Source organism: Pteropus alecto, unplaced genomic scaffold (assembly GCF_000325575.1).
Source record: "Pteropus alecto unplaced genomic scaffold, ASM32557v1 scaffold3, whole genome shotgun sequence".
NCBI classification, from domain to species: Eukaryota; Metazoa; Chordata; class Mammalia; order Chiroptera; family Pteropodidae; genus Pteropus; species Pteropus alecto.
Window position 1 is genome coordinate 59,975,343 of NW_006442484.1, and position 17,576 is coordinate 59,992,918.

At 33.1% G+C, this 17,576-nt stretch overlaps 1 protein-coding gene across 1 annotated transcript in view; it reads right to left on the bottom strand.

Moving 5' to 3' along the window:
• DNAH7 (dynein axonemal heavy chain 7) overlaps positions 1-17,576 on the bottom strand; it is a 209,522-nt gene that overhangs the window by 127,998 nt on the left and 63,948 nt on the right. Inside the window, exons 20-24 of the mRNA XM_006921302.3 lie at positions 15,421-15,614; positions 13,679-13,877; positions 10,882-11,022; positions 6,906-7,118; positions 3,345-3,454 (exon numbers count right to left, since the gene is read on the bottom strand). Coding sequence (XP_006921364.1) covers positions 3,345-3,454; positions 6,906-7,118; positions 10,882-11,022; positions 13,679-13,877; positions 15,421-15,614 — 857 coding nt within the window. The remainder of the gene's footprint in view (positions 1-3,344; positions 3,455-6,905; positions 7,119-10,881; positions 11,023-13,678; positions 13,878-15,420; positions 15,615-17,576) is intronic.

Consider the following 17,576-nt stretch of genomic DNA (forward strand, 5'->3'; position numbering starts at 1 on the left):
CTTTTGAAATTATATAGATAGATATATATATATATCCAAATTCACTTTTGAAATTCAATGCTGATTTCTAGTCAACATGGAGAATTCAGCTGACCCCAAATCACCCAACCCCCTTACCGCTAGTAAATGGAGACACTACATAAAATGAAACAAATAATAACTTTTGAAGTATGCAGCCATTTTGAAAAAATGAGAAGGAAATCACCAATGAAGAGGGATGAAAAGCTGGAAAGGCAATTAGGTGCTAAAGCTGTAGAGGTGCATATTGTTATGGTATGTGCATAATACAAGTGTGTACACATCCACATAGAAACAGAAAAAAAATAAACCTCAAAACTGAACAAGGTGAGGAGCTAGAATGGATCTGCCTATATCAACCTAGAAGGTTGCGATGTCTCTTAAAGGGACCTAAAATTACTCCAGCAACCTACCGGAGAGAGACAAAAAAGAGTCAACCACAGAAGAGACAGGAAGTTGACTCTTTATGCAGGGCCCAGTCAAAGCCTACATTGTTCATGGAGGTGGGGCCAAAATCTCCATTACCCATGGGCACATGAATCCAAAGTGAAAAATTAATGTTAAAATTTTATTCCGGACCAGAGAAAACTCTAGAGCCTTCCACAGAGAGAAATGTGAAACTGCTCCATATGGACACCTCCACAGCTGAGAATATGCAAGACTAAAGGGCGAAACAACCCCCACTGAAATGAGCTCACAGCTAAAACTGCAGAGAGATCAAAGTGAAGAGCCAGACTTGCAGTGGCGAAGGCAAAGGTCTGGGAGCATTACTACCTGCATGGTGTTCTGCCCTCTTTGGTATCTTGATGGTTTGTTCGATTAGATTTAAAATAAAAAGCAATAGACATCATAGAATTTTAAGAAAAAAAAAAAAAAGAAACCAATTTCATAAAAGACAACTTGAAATACATGTAATGAAAAATATAATTATTAAACTTTTAAAATCTCAGCAAACATAAATAGTAGAATAAGCATAAAGAAACAGAGAATTATGTACTAGATGGTAAATATGAGGAAATCACGAGGAAGATACAGAGATCTAATATAAGAAAAGTTAAGAGACATAGCAGATAGAAATAAGAGAATGGAGAAAGGAAAATTTTAAAGACAATAGGTTAAAATTTTCCAGAATTGAAGAAAGACATGAATTGAAAATGCCCCGAGTGGATAGATAAAAATCAGTCCCTATCTAGACACATTGTAGTGAACATCGACAACATAACATCTAACAGCAGTAGTAATAGATGCCAAGAATATCATCATTGAAGAGCTGAAAGAAAATTACTGGTCATCTGCAATTCTACATCTAGCTAATCTGTCATTTAATAATTGAGTGAGGACTCCCCTCCCAAAAAAACAAGAGGCATTTTTAGATAAAGATGTAGAGCTCATTACTTGCAGAGCCTCACTGAAACCATAACTAAAAGATGTTGTCTAGTAAGAAGAAAAATTAAGCCAGAAATAAGGCAAAGCAAAAAGCAATGGGGAGCAGAGACAATGATAAAATTTTTGGTAAACATAATAGCTGTAAAAATGTAACAGTACATTAATAAAGCTCTGTCTTAGAATTTTGACTAAAACCCTAAGCTAAGAGCAATATATGCCAGATCATCTTATCTTATAGTGAAATGGTCACTTACCATAAAGGCACAAGAATTTGGATAGAAAGATTGTAAGTGAGAAGCCAGGAGTGAGGATTTCTTTGGCAAGAGTTGTTTGTGTGTTATGTATTTCCCTCCCTCTCTGTGGAGGAAGAGAGAGCAGTACTTGTCCCTCTCACAAACTGACTGAGAGGGCCTTGGAGAACTATTCAGAAAGCCTGGCACACCACTGGCCCTTGATTCTGTGGAGCACAGGAACTGGGAGCTGATTTGCAAGTTAAAATATCTAAAGTGAAGAGAATGCCCTGGGACACATCCTGATGTTAGAGTGGAGGGAAAATGTAGACAGTAAGAGAGATGTATTCTCACTGCTGGTCAGACATATGTATGTGTATCGTCTGGCCAGATCCTGATCCCATTGGAAGTGAGCTAGATTTGAGTCAGGCTGAATGGGACCCTGTGTGGGAGGCCCAGCTAGGACCAGAGAAGACCACAAGGAAAAGGTGTGTGTATGGTGGGCCTCAGACAGAGGCTGAAGTGAAAGTCACCAGCAGCCTGCCAGAGAAGGCATTTTCCACAGGAAGGAGAATCCCTTGAGAGATCTGACATATTTGAGCTTCTGCCATCATTGAGGGCACTTAAGCACAAGAGACGTCACATATAAACCCATCTCTTCCTTTTTTTCTTTATTCCATCAACCCTCAACACTGGAGGAGCCAAAAGATGAACTATTGAGGGATGGATGCAAAGGACTGGGATAAAAATGACAAAAGATTGACTACATTTACCTTCACAAATGCAGGCCATGAGCTTGTGTGAGGCTCAAGCTGGGGGAGAAGGGAAGTTTTAAATTGAATAAAATAAATTAACTTTGATGTTAGACCTAAAGGGACTTTTGATATCTGGGGGAAAAAATACTATTCATTAATATCTTAGCATAACCAGAAAAATCAGGGAATCTACCTTAAATTTCATCTAGGAAGAATGGGGAAAAATATTTGATAGAGTAAGTTTAAAGAACACTGATAAGAAAGAATAAAATTGCTTTCCATTTGCATCCTGAGACCGGTTTCATCAAAAAACTAGTTAAACTAATATTTTTGGAAGAAAATGAAAAAAAAAGTTTAATTATTTAACGATAATTTGGAATATGGATGACGAGAACTTGGAGATAAAGTAGTTAAAGCACTTTTGTTATTCAGAAAAATGATAGAAAAAAATGCAACTGTAAATACCTATGAGATATCTAATGGAGATACCCAGTGGGCGTGTGTGTAGTGAAAGCTTACAGGAGAGACTCTGGCTGGAGGTACAGATTTGGGAATCTGTTAACACCTGAGAGTGAATGAGAACATTCAGGAAAGCACAAAACATGAAACAAAACACCACATGAAAATAGAATTCCAGATAATTCTGTGTTTCAGGGGAAGGAACAGGATGCCTCAAATAATCCAAAAGAAAGAGTCGAAAAGTTTCAAGAAGACAGGATATATGAAGAATGTAAAAAACAGCAATACCTGACAATGCTTGGAGTTCTAGAGCTGAGAGGAAGAAGCTAGCAGAGAAAGAGAAATTGAAGATCAAGTTGAGAGAATTAAGGGTCTAGGAAAAGAATACAGGACACATTTACTGGGTAGAAGATAATTTGGTACTTTTTTTTAGAAATAAGTGGTCTAGGGATGAGTGAAAGTTATTTCCAATATATCTTTAAGTTACTAAGTATACCTGTAACATCTGTCAGTGAGTGGAGTAATAACCAGCCTAGGGGAATTACCCAGGTATTCGTATCCATACCGTAAGCCAGCATTAATCATCTTTGTTTCTAAATGATTTTCCTAGGATAAATCAGATAAAATAAAGTTAGCTTAATAGACATTTAAATAATATGAAATTTCAAGATCTTTTATAAATAATAGTCATATTGTGAACAACATCTTTAAAATTCACTTTTTAGGCATTATTTAATTCAGTAGAAGAATTCAATATCTAATTTTGGGGGATAACTAATTGAAGTCATTGGCTTCAACTTTTTCTATAGAATATCTTTGGAAAATATATTTGTTTTTATCTCTCATATTTTCTTTTTTTTTACTTGCTAACACTTTTAATTTTATTTTTATTAAGGCATAACTGACAGACAGCATTATAGTAGTTTCAGGTGTACAACATGATTCAATGCTTGTGTATAATTTAAATAGCAACTAAATTAAATCATGCTACTAAATTTAAGTAGAAAAATATTTATATATTGTGAAATGATCACAAGTCTAGTTAACATCCATCAACATATATAATTACAGAATTTTTTTTCTTGCGATAAGAACTTTAAGATCTATTCTCTTAACAACTTTCAAATATGCAATACAGTATTATTAACTATAATTGCCATACTATACTTTACATCCCCATGACTTATTTATTTTATACCTGGAAGTTGGTATCTTTTGACTCCCTTTACCCATTTTTTCCACCCCAACACCCACCTCTGGCAACCACCAATCTGTTCTCTGAATCTATAAGCAAATTTTTTGATTTCCACATATAAGTGAGATCACATAGTATTTGTTTTTCTCTGTCTGAATTATTTTACTTAGCATAATGCCCTGAAAGTCCATCCATGTTGTTCCAATGGCAGGATTTCCTTTTTTCTAATGGCTGAATAATATTTCATTGCTTACTTTCTTGATAATATCTTTTGAAACACAAAGGTTTTTTTTTTTTTAATTTCGATAATTTCTAATGTATTTTGTTTTAATTAATTATGCTTTTCTTTTTCTTTCTTTCTCTCTCTCTCTTCTTTCTTTTTTTTAGACTTCACATATAAGTGAGATCATATAGTACTTGTCTTTCTCTGTGACTTATTTCACTTAGCACAATGCCCTTAAGGTCCACTATGTTGTCAAAAATGGCAAGATTTCATTATTTTTTATGTATGAATAATATTCCATTATTTATATACCACATCCTCATTATCCATTCATTTGTTGATGGACATTTAGGGTTTTTTTCCATATCTTGGGTATTGTAAATAATTATGCAATACACATGAGGATGCTTATATTTTTAGTGTTTTTATTTTCTTCAAATAAATATCCAAAAATAAAATTGCTGAATCATATGATAGTTGTATTTTTTTTTTTTTTTTAGGAAATTCCATATTGCTTTCCATAGTGGCTGCACCAATTTACATTCAAACCAACAGTGCACAACGGTTCCCTTTTCTCCATACCCTCCTGAGCATTTGTTATCTCTTGCTTTTTTGACAATAGGCTCTTTAACAGGTGTGAGGTGGTATCTTATTGTGGTTTTGATTTGCATTTCACTGATGATTAGTGACATTGAGCATCTTTTCATGTACCTATTGGTCATCTGTATATCTTCTTTGAAATGTAAAAATGTCTATTCAGATCCCTTGCTCATTTTTTAATCAGATTGTTTGTTTTGCTATTGAGTTGTATGAGTTCTTAATATATTTTGGATATTAACTCCTTAACAGATATATGATTTACAAATATTTTCTCCCATTCAGTAGGTTGCTTTTTCATTTTGATGGTTTCCTTTGCTGTACAGAAGCTTTTTAGTTTGTGTAGTCATACTTGTTTATTTTTGCTTTTGTTTCCTTTGCTTTTTGCATCAGAGTCAAAAAATCATTGCCAAGACCAATGTTGAGGAGATATTTTCTTGTAGTTTTATGATTTCAGGTTTACATTCAAGTATCTAATCTACCTCAGTTAATTTTTGTGTATGATGTAAGTTAGTGATCTAGTTTCATTCTTTTGCATGTTGCTGTCCAATTTCCCCAACACCATTTATTGAAGAGACTTCTCCTTCCCCATTGTATATTCTTGGCTCCTTAGCTATAAACTAATATATGCATGGGTTTATTTCTGGGCTCTCTATTCTGTTTCATTGATCTATGTACCTGTTTTTATGTTGTTGTTTTTGCCAATATCATACTGTTTTGATTACTATAACCTTTAAATATAATTTGAAGAGTGTGATGCCTCCAGGTTTGTTGTTCTTTCTCAAAATTACTTAGACTATTCAGGGTCTTTTGTCATTCTGTACCAATTTTGGAATTATTTGTTCTATTTCTGTGAAAAATACCACTGGAATTTGATAGGGACTGCACTGAATCTGTAGATTGCTTTTAGTATAGACATTTCGACAATATTAATTCTTTCAATCCATGAGCATAAAATATTTGTCATTTATTTGTGTTTTCTTCAATTTATTTCACCAATATCTTATCGTTTCAGTGTATAGATCTTTCACCTCTTTAGTTAAATTTATTCCCAGGTATTAAATTCTTTTTGATGCAATTGTAAATGAGATTTTTTTTTTAATTTCTCTTTCCAATAGTTCATTATTCTCCTATATTTTCCATCATTTGTTCAATTTATTTTCACTATAGAGTGAGTATTATCATTATTGCCATTTTATAGATAAGGAGACTGATGCTTAAATAGAGAAAGTGATTTGTCCAAGTCATACATCTGATAAGGGGAGGATCTGGCATTTGAAACAATGTTTCCACAGGCAGAGACTCTAACCACTATACACACTGCCTCTCACGTAAGTTTTCAAGGGCTTTGGTTCTTGTATCTCTTCTCCTCTTACCTCATATTTCCCAATCCTTTCATAAAAGCAAATAAGATGAGAAATTTAGAGTCCAAATCTCTTCATGAGCTCTCTCTTTCCATTCTCAACAGGCCCAACCGTGTCCGGTGTACTAACTGTTCCTGCTTCTCCTGCCTTCCTAGTGGTAACTGCCATCACCATCCACCCAATGCCCTGATCAAAATCTTCCCTCCAGATCATGCTTCTGGTTCCTTCAACTGATCAACTAGAGGAAATTTTAATTACTAAATCAGACTAAATCAGTCTGATTTGCATGCTTTAGATATATCAGGAATCTATAAATGCAACTTTAAACTGACTAGTTTCAACATTTCACAGATTCAGCAAGCATAGTGACTCATTTAAAATGAGTAATTTTTTATAATTACTCAGAATTTGAGTGTGTCTATACGTGTTTATGTATTTCTGTGTAACTATACATTTGGATATGGATTTGGATATAGATTTATAGTTTTTGTAAAGATGATATAGATATAGTTTCAGGCTGCTTTAATCTTCAATGTGGAGAATGCTTGTTTGGATATAGTCAGCGGTCAGCAAAAAATCCTATATTACTGATACTACTTCTCATGCGAACAAGCAAGCACAAATTAAAAAGCTATGAGCCAAAATTGCTGTGTAGTAACATTTAGTGATATCACTTACTTGCCAATAGTACCTAAGCTGACTTAACCATTCGAAGTCAGAGTCATCACTAACATTTTTATTAACAAGTACTGTGAGGACATCTCTGGCATGAACATCCAGTACCACAAGGGCTCCCAGAGTAACACGATTCTGCTTAGACAATTTGCCACGGACCAAGGTGACGATATCATCGATTTGTTTGTTACATTTTTCCAAGTATTGCTGAAGAGCCTGAAGGAAAAATAAGATATGATTACTTAATGTAATCAAAATCATTTTGAACCAAAACACTTTGAACTAGCATGTACACAAAGTATTTTCTACATTTTTATCATAATTTTCCATATGACGCAATTTTAAAATAATTCATTTTTCTTACCACAAAGATATCAGGTGAACAAGCCTCATCTGGCCGGATATCATGAACATATGTGGTTTGCATCTACCCAACAACCTTTCCTTTCCTATTTGCACTCCTCTAGGTTCTGTAGTTCTTTTCACTAGTCTTAGTAGACTCTGGATATGCCAATTTGAAGCTATTACAAGTCTTCATCCCCGCTGCTGCCAGAGACGAGTAGAGATAAAAGATTGACAAGGAAAGAGACCGCAGCAGCAATAAAGCCCTGAGATCTTAATTCCAACTGCTCCATCTTAGATCCCACAAGTCCTTCTAGTACTCTTGTGTAAGATATCTGAGTTGGATTCGTGCCACTTGAAATGTAAAGATTTTAATAAACAAAACATCTATTTAATATTTTAGTTTATGGTGAGCTAATGCCAATTCTAAGGACCAGGCTTGCTTTGAGGTCTGTTTTCTAGTGGGTAAATCTAATTAGTAAGTTTAAAAAAAAAAGAAAAAAGAAAAAAAGAAGGTTAATGAAAATCAAATTAGAATCACTGAAAATGGCTGTGTTTAAGGGAAGTGTTGATGTGCTATAGCAGGCTGCTGTGGTCCCTTTCTCCACTCCAATAATATTTAATAAACATTATGCACTAATGAGTTTATTTCACTCCTCTGGGGCCAGGTAAGTGGTAGCAATGAAACTAAAAATGAGGATTTCCAAGAATGAGAAAAAGTTTAACAGATATAGTCAGAACAGTAACTTATTTCTCTATGGTGTACTTTTCTTATTCTTTGACATATTTTATCTCTCTTTTTATTTTATTTTAAGGAAGTCATTTTTTCAAAAGTTTGGTGCTTGAACATTATTTCATTTATATGATTTCATGATTAATTACTATTAATTTGCTTCATAAGTAGTGAAAAATAAACTTTTGTTCCATCGTATTTAAATAACCATGTGTTTAAATTCTTGGAGCCGGTTAGTGAATTTAAGTGTATCAAATATACAAATTAGTAAGAACAGTTTTGATCCTAGAAACAAAAGCTATGCCAGTTGGTGCATCTTAGTTTCCTCATCAATAAAATCAGGATCTCTGAAAGCTCTACCAGATCTCACATTCTGAAGTTCAACACAAAACATGTTTTAATGTAATATTTAGACCTGACAGTACAAATCATATGTTTATAAGAATTTATAGCTATTTACACTAGCAGAATGTATTTTCCTATGCTAGAAAAACAGATTTAGAACTAAAATTTAGCTTCAAACTGTGGTAAACTGAGTTCTTTAGGAACTATATTACATGAACGAGAATTCAGATAAACTAATTTGAAAAAATCATAATAGCGATACAATTTTTGTTATATTTTATTCCCTATAAACCATTCTGTACAGAAAGCTAATAAACCTGAAGATAAAACTACTATTATATACAGCCAAGATAAACATTATCTGGAATCAAATATTTTTATTATACCTTGATCATTCTACATATACATGATACACTGACTCAAAATCATATCAATATTTGCAATATCCCAAGCTCTGTGTCTGTGGTGAGTCTTTCATTCATTTTATCAACCTTGTAATGCCTCATACTGACTAGTTCCACAATCAACATTCATTGAATAAATAAATGGGAACAGATCCTGATGTGAACAGGTTTCTGGCAGTGTGACAGTATAACAAGGTGCTATTATAGCATCAATCTCCAGACAACTTGGGATGTTTGCAGGGAATGGAAGTGTCCAGAGCTGCCGAGAGTTTCCAGCTGCTTAACCACAAAGTTATCAGTTTCAAATGTGAACCACACATTAATTAGGAGAGAAATTACCAACACATAGAATACTAAAACATATGCTAGCCTCCCATGATAGAACCATAGGCAGCGGATGAAGGGCATACTGAAGCAGGGTAATCACAAGCAGATGAAAAAGAAAAGAATTAATTTTTAAGGGCATGTATAAAGTTTAATTTCATACCATAAAACAGCTATGAAAGCACCATAAAACACAGTAGAAGAGGGCAATCAGGCAAGGAACACTAATAAGCATAACTTGCTAATATTGCTAAGCTATCCCTTCAAAGGACCTCGAGTCTACGAAGCTACGTCACCCTCGAGGTGCAATTCTCATTTTGGCTTTCTCTGTGAATGGCTTTGTATCTGCACCATATTACATGAATGGGAAAAAAAAAATGAATAGACTAACAAAAGAGTAAGTAAATAACTTCATTTCAATATCAGCAGATATCATTGTAAACCAAGGAAACTTTGTATCTGTATGCAATATGGTAAGAATTATAGGCAGGTAGTTTTGAGCAGAGGACAGTGACATTGAAAAAGGAGTGACCTAAACTGCATGTCCCTTGAGATTCAAACTATGTTTGCAAGTTAAGTAGAAGCATAAGAATTATAGTTTACACTTTAAAGCTCTACCGCAACTCTTACCTGTTCCAACCTTTCTGAAGTTAAGACCAGAAAAAAAATGTAGTTTTGACAGAGGGATAGAGATTTGATAAACACTACATTTAAACTGAAAAAAAAAAAAAAAAATGGATGATGCCTACGAATTTGGCTGATTTGCTCACATTTGGTTTTTGGTTCTCTCCAGACCATTTCTGTAATGAAGTAGGTGGTTTGGGGGCAGTGGGCAACAAGCAAGGTGGGAGATTCAGGAGCTACATGTTCCCCTTAGTAGCCCACAATGGTGATGGAGGAATCTTTTTGTATGGGAAAGTTGGTGAGTAGTAGCTTAAAAGTAATAAAATAAAATAAAATGAATTCTCTAGACTCACTGAGGAAAAAGAAAAATACACAAGCGATGAGACAGCCAAGAGTCCAGAAGTAACCCCAAGGAAACCACCATTCCCCAGTGGTATGGTTTTCATGAAGAAAGACTTTTTTGTAAAAATCCCTGACTTCCTGCCTGATGCCCTATCCTTTCCCACAGAGGAGAAATAAGTGAACAGTTGGTAAGTTGGAGTGTACTAAGCATGTGTTAGTCAACTCTTTCCTCTCTGGGGTCTGCCTGTTTACAGAGAACATGAGTCTCTCTCAAACCCTAACACTCAATAATACCTTAAAGACAACAATATCAAACTCTATGTCAAAAATACATTTGAAACTTATAGTTGTAAACAAAAGACATACAATTTCTAGATTCCATGTGGTCCTTCAGTCAACTGAAAATTGACCTGCTTGAAATCCCATCTCAAGAATAAGAATGTTGCACTGAATGCAGTTTCTGTTTCAGTTAATAACAGTAATCCAATTCATAGTATTACTAAATTCATATATCCAATATATTAGAATTATTAAAATTAAGCATCATTCAAAATATTAATATTTATTTAAAAGCAATACATTAAAAATAAAGATGAAAATAGTAGAAATGAGTCAACTGATACTGTGTCTTCATAGCATAGTTTTACTCAAGGCATAAGAGAGAATTATATTACATATTTCCTTCTAACCTTTCTGAGTTTAGGAAGTATTTTAGTCCTATTATCACTTTATTTTTAAAGGTACAAAAATGTATATAATAACAATATTGAGTCTCAAGTACCCTTGATTTTTTGAGTGGATTGTCTTTATTTATAATAACTTTTGAAAAAAAATGCTGACAAACCTGAGGATAATAAAAGCTTACCTCTTGCCCTGCTGAAATTGCTGTTTGTACTTCTACTGTCCAAAAGGTTTGGGATACACAGAGAACCGTCTGTCCAGGCCAATCTCTTACCCAGTTAATTCGTTCATACTGTGTATAGGCAAAAATTGCTTCTTTAATTACCTAATTGAGAAAGAAAATGCTAAAGATGAACAGTTTCACACTGGAACATTCTATATGATAAAAAGCTAAATGCATAAACAGATTAACTCATACTGCTCAACTTCTTATAACATCTTAACCAATAATGAAGACTCAAGGTATGTGATATTAAGCTATTTAAATTCAAGTTTATTCATATACCTGTGAGCAAAACAAATATACTACATAGCATTTTATTTTGCTGATAGACAATCAATTTGTGTGAATCACATTATATAAAATATTTATATGACCAATTGTAGCCAAAAATATTCTAAATACATTTGGATTGAAAAGGCACAAGCAATTTTATTGCAAAACATAACTTCAAATACTTCCAAAAAGAGATCCATCAAATTCATAGATAATAATTTTCTTTGAACTTAGAACCCAATTCAGCCATGTGCATATATGTACATGCACACTAAGGCAAACCACACAATTTCTCTAAAGTTCCTCCTGTGTTTGCAGATCTTGCTTACTCTCAGTTCTGTAGTTTGATGCCCAAGGCAATGATGACAGGGACAAATGTATAATTCATTGATGGAGAGTTGAGAGCTATACAATCAGGAAGTCTTATTCATGTACTTTGCTACATATGTTTCCAGTGGACTGATAAATCCACTTTTTCTACCAGCCATCAGTGAGAAACATTCTAATCTGTTATATGTATCAATCAAGAATAGTAACATCACTTGTGAGGTGACATCCATTTTAATGTTTGAATCTCGGGGGGAAAATATAAAAATTGGATTTTTCTGAGAAATATATAAGGTTGGGTGAACCTTTCAGAATTTCTAGTCTGGCTAATATATTTATGGAATTCAACAGGGATGAAGAACACTGGCTATTGGTCATAGAGAAAAAATTTAAAGGCCAGGGAAGCTACAGAAAGAATAGGTAAAAATGAGCAACCAAGAAATGGGAGGAACATAAGAAAGAAAGTACAGTAGATATCTGCCAAGGATGGAATAAATATGTATTCTAGAAGGACACTGTGGGGAAAACAAGAGGAAGACATTAAAATCTAAATCACAAATGTCTATATAGTGGATGAAGAGAAATATGATTATATATTATGTGTAAAATATTTTATGTATGCCATATATAAATAAATATATGTAAATTATATATTATTTGGGGGTAGCAAGTTACATCAAACCTACAATAATCCAGAAAGATAAAGGGGCAAAGATGCCAAGAACATGACTCTTTTATCATTTACAAATGACTCAAAATTAGTTTAATCTAGACATGCAGTAAGTAGTGTTTCAAGCATGCAAATAAATATAGCAGCACAAAAGTAACACACATATCTCCTATCTGTAGTTTTTATATCACATTTGCTTGCATATTTCACCAACACAAAGATACACATGGACATTTGGGGAAAATATTTCCTACATAATTCCTTGCCTCCCATCTTAATGTTCCAAAATGGCAATCGAAATATTTTCTTTAAGCACTTTGACAAACAAAATTAAAAGAATAGTTGAAATAGTACCAGATATGCCTAAGATAATGAGTTTTCACTGAAGACATCAATTAACAAACCAAACAACCCAATTCAATGTTGCTAAGTAGTGGTCAAAGCAGAATTCATTCACATTGCTAACAACTACAAATTGGGAATGCTATTTGTCAATACCTATCAAGGCCTATGACAGCTCATTCTCTTTGGCCCAGGGGATCACTATATGAGGAGTTATCATAAGGAAATAAATAACTCAATCAAATAAATCAGCTATATGTATAAGGATGTTCATTATAAGTTAATCCATAATAGGAAGAAATGGGACACTGCCCAAAAGATTTTATGACTACTGGAAAATATTATGTAAGCAGATATTAAAACTGTATTTAAGAAGAGAAAGAAGCATTAAGACTTGTGATATATATTAAAAATCCAGATTCCAATATATTTTTTAATTATGTGTGAAATAATCTGAAAAATTAATGAAAACTGTTGTTGATTAGAGCTTGATGCCATATTTCCTTCACATTCTTGCCTTCGGGCTCCCTTGCTCAACCATTATTTTTATCCTTGATACCGAATTCGAATGCTAAGTTCACATTATATTAAAAAGTAAATTTAAGTGCTCAATTAATCTCTATTTGTTGCCATAACTTGAAATTTTGTACTTGCAAAGATAATTACAAATGATTGAGTTGATAAAGTTTTTTTGAAATGCACAAAATATGAGGTTGGCATTAATTGTAGGACATATATATGACTTTCTAACATTCTGGTACATATTTTGTATATATACAGAACAAAAGGATCATCAAAGGAACATACATGTCAAGGAGATTGATGTGAAACTGTAGAGAGGCTTTCAAGACAAGACTAAAGGTAGACCATGCAGACCAAAGTGTGTCTAATTAATGATAAAAGCACTAGCATGTAGCTGTGAGAAATGAGACAGACTCATGACTAAAACTCAAGTTTTCTGTCGTTGGATGGTATTTTGTACCACTTTTCAAGTGGATCACTATACAATTAATATCATAGACCACACTTTGCCTTCAAGCTATTATAATTGAATTGCTAATTCATGACTCAACTTCTGTTTAAATAACAGAGTATTTATCAATGATACATTAATTTTCTATCATCTTTAGAAATAGTAATAGCTACCTTGTGGATGGATTTAATCATAACTCTCTCTAACTCAAGCAACCACTTCTCCACTTGACCTCTGGCTTTGACTGTTGAAATGGTCTCTATGAGTTCCACAATCTCTTCTTCACTGCTCTTCATGTGAGTGATGTCTAAAGTTTCTGTAAATTGTACCTTTGCAATTCCTTCAAAACATTTCTTCAAGTGAGGTTGCACCCTGTCAGGAAAAAAATAAATGTTTAAGAGAATTAACCAAATTAAAAAGTAATTCCTTAAATATCGGTGTTCTTTGCGCCTCCAGTTTTCAATCAAAACGTATAAATGTTCATTATGTGTTAGTCCCCCGGCTAGATGCTGCTGGAGATAAAGTGCTGAGGGAAAAAAAAAGACAAAATCTTGTCCTACATGGATTATACAGCTCAGCAGAAGGTCAACATTAAGTCAATAATCACAAAAATATCTATAAAATTACAATTATAATAAGAGCTAAAGAGGAGATATCAATGAGGCTTTGTTTCCAACACAATGAATCAAAAGATTTCAAAGTAACATAAGGAAGAAATACATCTTGACTAACAGATAATAATATACTAATGTGAAGAATTTTCAAATGCACAAAAGTAGCCACTTCAACTAGCATCTTCAGAGTCTGCTTGCAAATTATGAACTAAATTTAGTGCTTTAAGTACTTTACAATTTCTAAGTCAATTGCTTTGAAGTAAATCAACTTTAGTCTTCTCATTGTAATATAATTGGAATTGACTAAACCTTTCATTTTTGGCATATTAGCAATAATCAATTGAATGCATCTTTCAAATGGGCAAAAAAGAAGCAGAGTAGAAAAACTAGATGGAAATCTGAGCCTAAATTGATCTCTTTGTCTGGATTACTTGTCTCCTACTTTGAAGGCACGCGACACAAAATTAATTAATTTGTTTTAACAAATACCTATTCACAGTTCATTGTATACTAGATACTCTTCTAAGGAATCAGGACTCAGCACTGGGAGAAAAAAAAGCAGTCAAAAATCTCTGCCATAATAGCACTTATATTCTGCTAGAGGCAATCAAACAGCAAACAAATAAAGTACATTATTGAGTACGACTGATGTTAAAAAGTATGCCAAAGGAAAATAAGGCCAAGAAGGTGTTTCAGGAAAGATGGCTAGGGAGTGATGAAAGGGGTTGCCATTTTAAATAGAGTAGTCAGAAAAGTCCTCCTGAGTGGCAGGTATTTGAGCAGGTTTCCACAAACACCTACAGAAGGTAAAAGAAGTCTCATGGATATTTGTGTAAGGAGAATCCTAGGCAAAGAGAACAACAGTACAGTGAGGGAGGAGGTTCCCCCTTTCATGGGGGAATTGCAAGGACTGTAGCAGAGTGAACAAGAAGAAAACTAGTGGGAGATGAATAGAAAGGATAATTGGGGGGGCACCTGTGAGGGTCATTGCATGCCATTGAGGGCAATAACTTTTATTCTGAATGTGATGTAGAAAAGTGATGTGTTCTGAAAATATCTGTAAGGGAATATATGTTAAAATAATAAATCCACTCCAAGATTCATCGCATCTAGAAAAATACCATGCAGTGATACTATGTTTTTAATAATTATTTTAAGTTGACTATTGATAATACTTACAATAGTCTTTTTAAGAATTATTACATAAATATAATTATACATATTTATTTATATTCTGCCTTATTCTAAAAATTAAATTTAGGCAGATGAATTTAGCCATGCTATATATGTAAGTTACTTACCTAGTGGGATCTTTAGTCTCAGATAGTATCTCAAGAAGTTCATCATTAGACAAGAAAAAGAATCTGGGGAAGAAGAGACGTTTCTTTTCCAAATATTCATTAAGTCCTTTGAGAATGAGTTCCAAAAGTTCATTAGACTTTTTCAGCCTTTCCAGCATTCTCTCAATAGTTACAACTGTCAGAACATGTTTATCCTAAAAATAAGAGAAAATGAACACTCAACTCAAAAATATTAGATACTAAGTTTATTTATATTCACATAATATTTGAGACTGCCTATTTTATCAAACAAGTTATACAAAATTTAAAGTAAATGTTTATTTTTAAAAAGTAGTATTGCCTAGTCTATGCCTCTTTAATTATGTAAGAGTATGTAAGAGTCATGTTGACTTGATACTCAGTGATGTTCACAATTTCTCATTCTAAGTTGAAAAATGCGAGAAACAGAAAATGATCAAGGGGTAGAGGGAGTGAGAGGGAGGAGGGAGAGGGAGCAAAACAAAGGAGGAGGAGGAGAGAGAGAGAGAGAAAGAAACACTGTCTGAATTCAAGGATGGGTGATCCAAAATTGTATGAGATATGTTTGTCTTTTATTCTTTGAGGAAAAGTATTCTAAAAAGATATCATCGATATAATTATCATTTTGAATATTATTGCTATCAATAATAATAAAACAACACAGTCTCTGTCCTTATAACTGTAGATAAAAAAGTAAGCATTTGGGGTGGGGAGGAAGGAGTTTTTAATAAGATCATACGTTATAAATACCTGCATTTGGAACTACATTATAATACTCTGCTTGCTGAAGGATCTAAGTTCAAGGTGTATTCTTCCTGAACTTTCTAGAGACTAAGACTCTTCTACCTTTAAGGCACAAGTTTCTAAACATTCTATCTATCGCATGAAAAAGTGTCACTGTGAGCTGTTTGCTCTAAAGTGATTCAAATACAATCAGGTTTTTTTTTTTTTTTAAGTTTTCTTTCATGCTGTGGGATTCAAAATAAGAATTATAACCAAAAGCTGATCTTAAGAACTGATATTTTTAAAAAGTAAATAGTTTATTGATTTCTCAAAATATCCATACAATGAATCACTAGGTTTATGAAAATCTTTAGAAATACACATTAAAATACAAGCTAGAAGTATTTGAAATAAAATTCTTTTCCTCTCTTTTTTCTTTAACACATGATTGATGTCATCTGAGTCTAGTCTTGGTCTTATAATTTCAACTCAGTGTTCACCATTGACACCAATGACAAAGTAAGGGAAGTTCTTAACTAAATAAACTTAAAGGTGTGAGGTGCTAAACACATTAGAGATTTAAATCACCAGGCCAAATAATAAACCTTGTGAGAAGGTACCAGTACATTTATTAATATTAGTAATAGGGCATTTTAGAAAATTTATATAAAATTAGATCAAGATTGTTAAAAATTAAATATAGAATTTCAAGATTATCTAATTAAACTTATTTGGGGTACTCAGCGATGACTGAGAGATCAACCAAACCTGTCAGCTGGAAATTGTTTCATACAGAAATTTTATTGTATTACAGTAGTCTCTAAAATATGTTTTTGTCAATATACTTTGAATGTGGCTGAAAAGGAAAGATATAATTTTTTTCTTTGTTTTGAATTACAATGATGTAGCTTAGAAACAGTAATTTAATCAAGGAACAAAATAATTCTCATTAATACTTGTTTTCTAAATAAAAAAAGTTTGTATGAAATACGCAATATATATTAGATACACTTATCTTTAAATATATACGATTTTTAAAAGGCATTTTATTATATTTCCTAACAGTTGCGAAAAAAACATTTGTTTTAAATAAATATTTTTAAGAAACACACACAAAAAGAAAGCACGACAGAGACTCAGGTCATTTATTTAAATGTGCAAATCATTCAGTAAAGCATAGACTGGTACTCCTAAATACAAAACCAAAAGTGTTCTTAGAGTGCCATCTTCTGGAAAAGCTTACCTTTGTTTGTTGAGGGGAAAAAAAAAAAAGCTGAATGGTTGTTAATAAATGTGAAAAACCCTTTCATGAATTACTAATACTTGTTTTATTCTTAGCTAATTGATTGGAATGTTGCTATTTGAATCTAAGATTTGAAAGCTAAATTAAAAAAAATCAGTTATTTAAACAACGG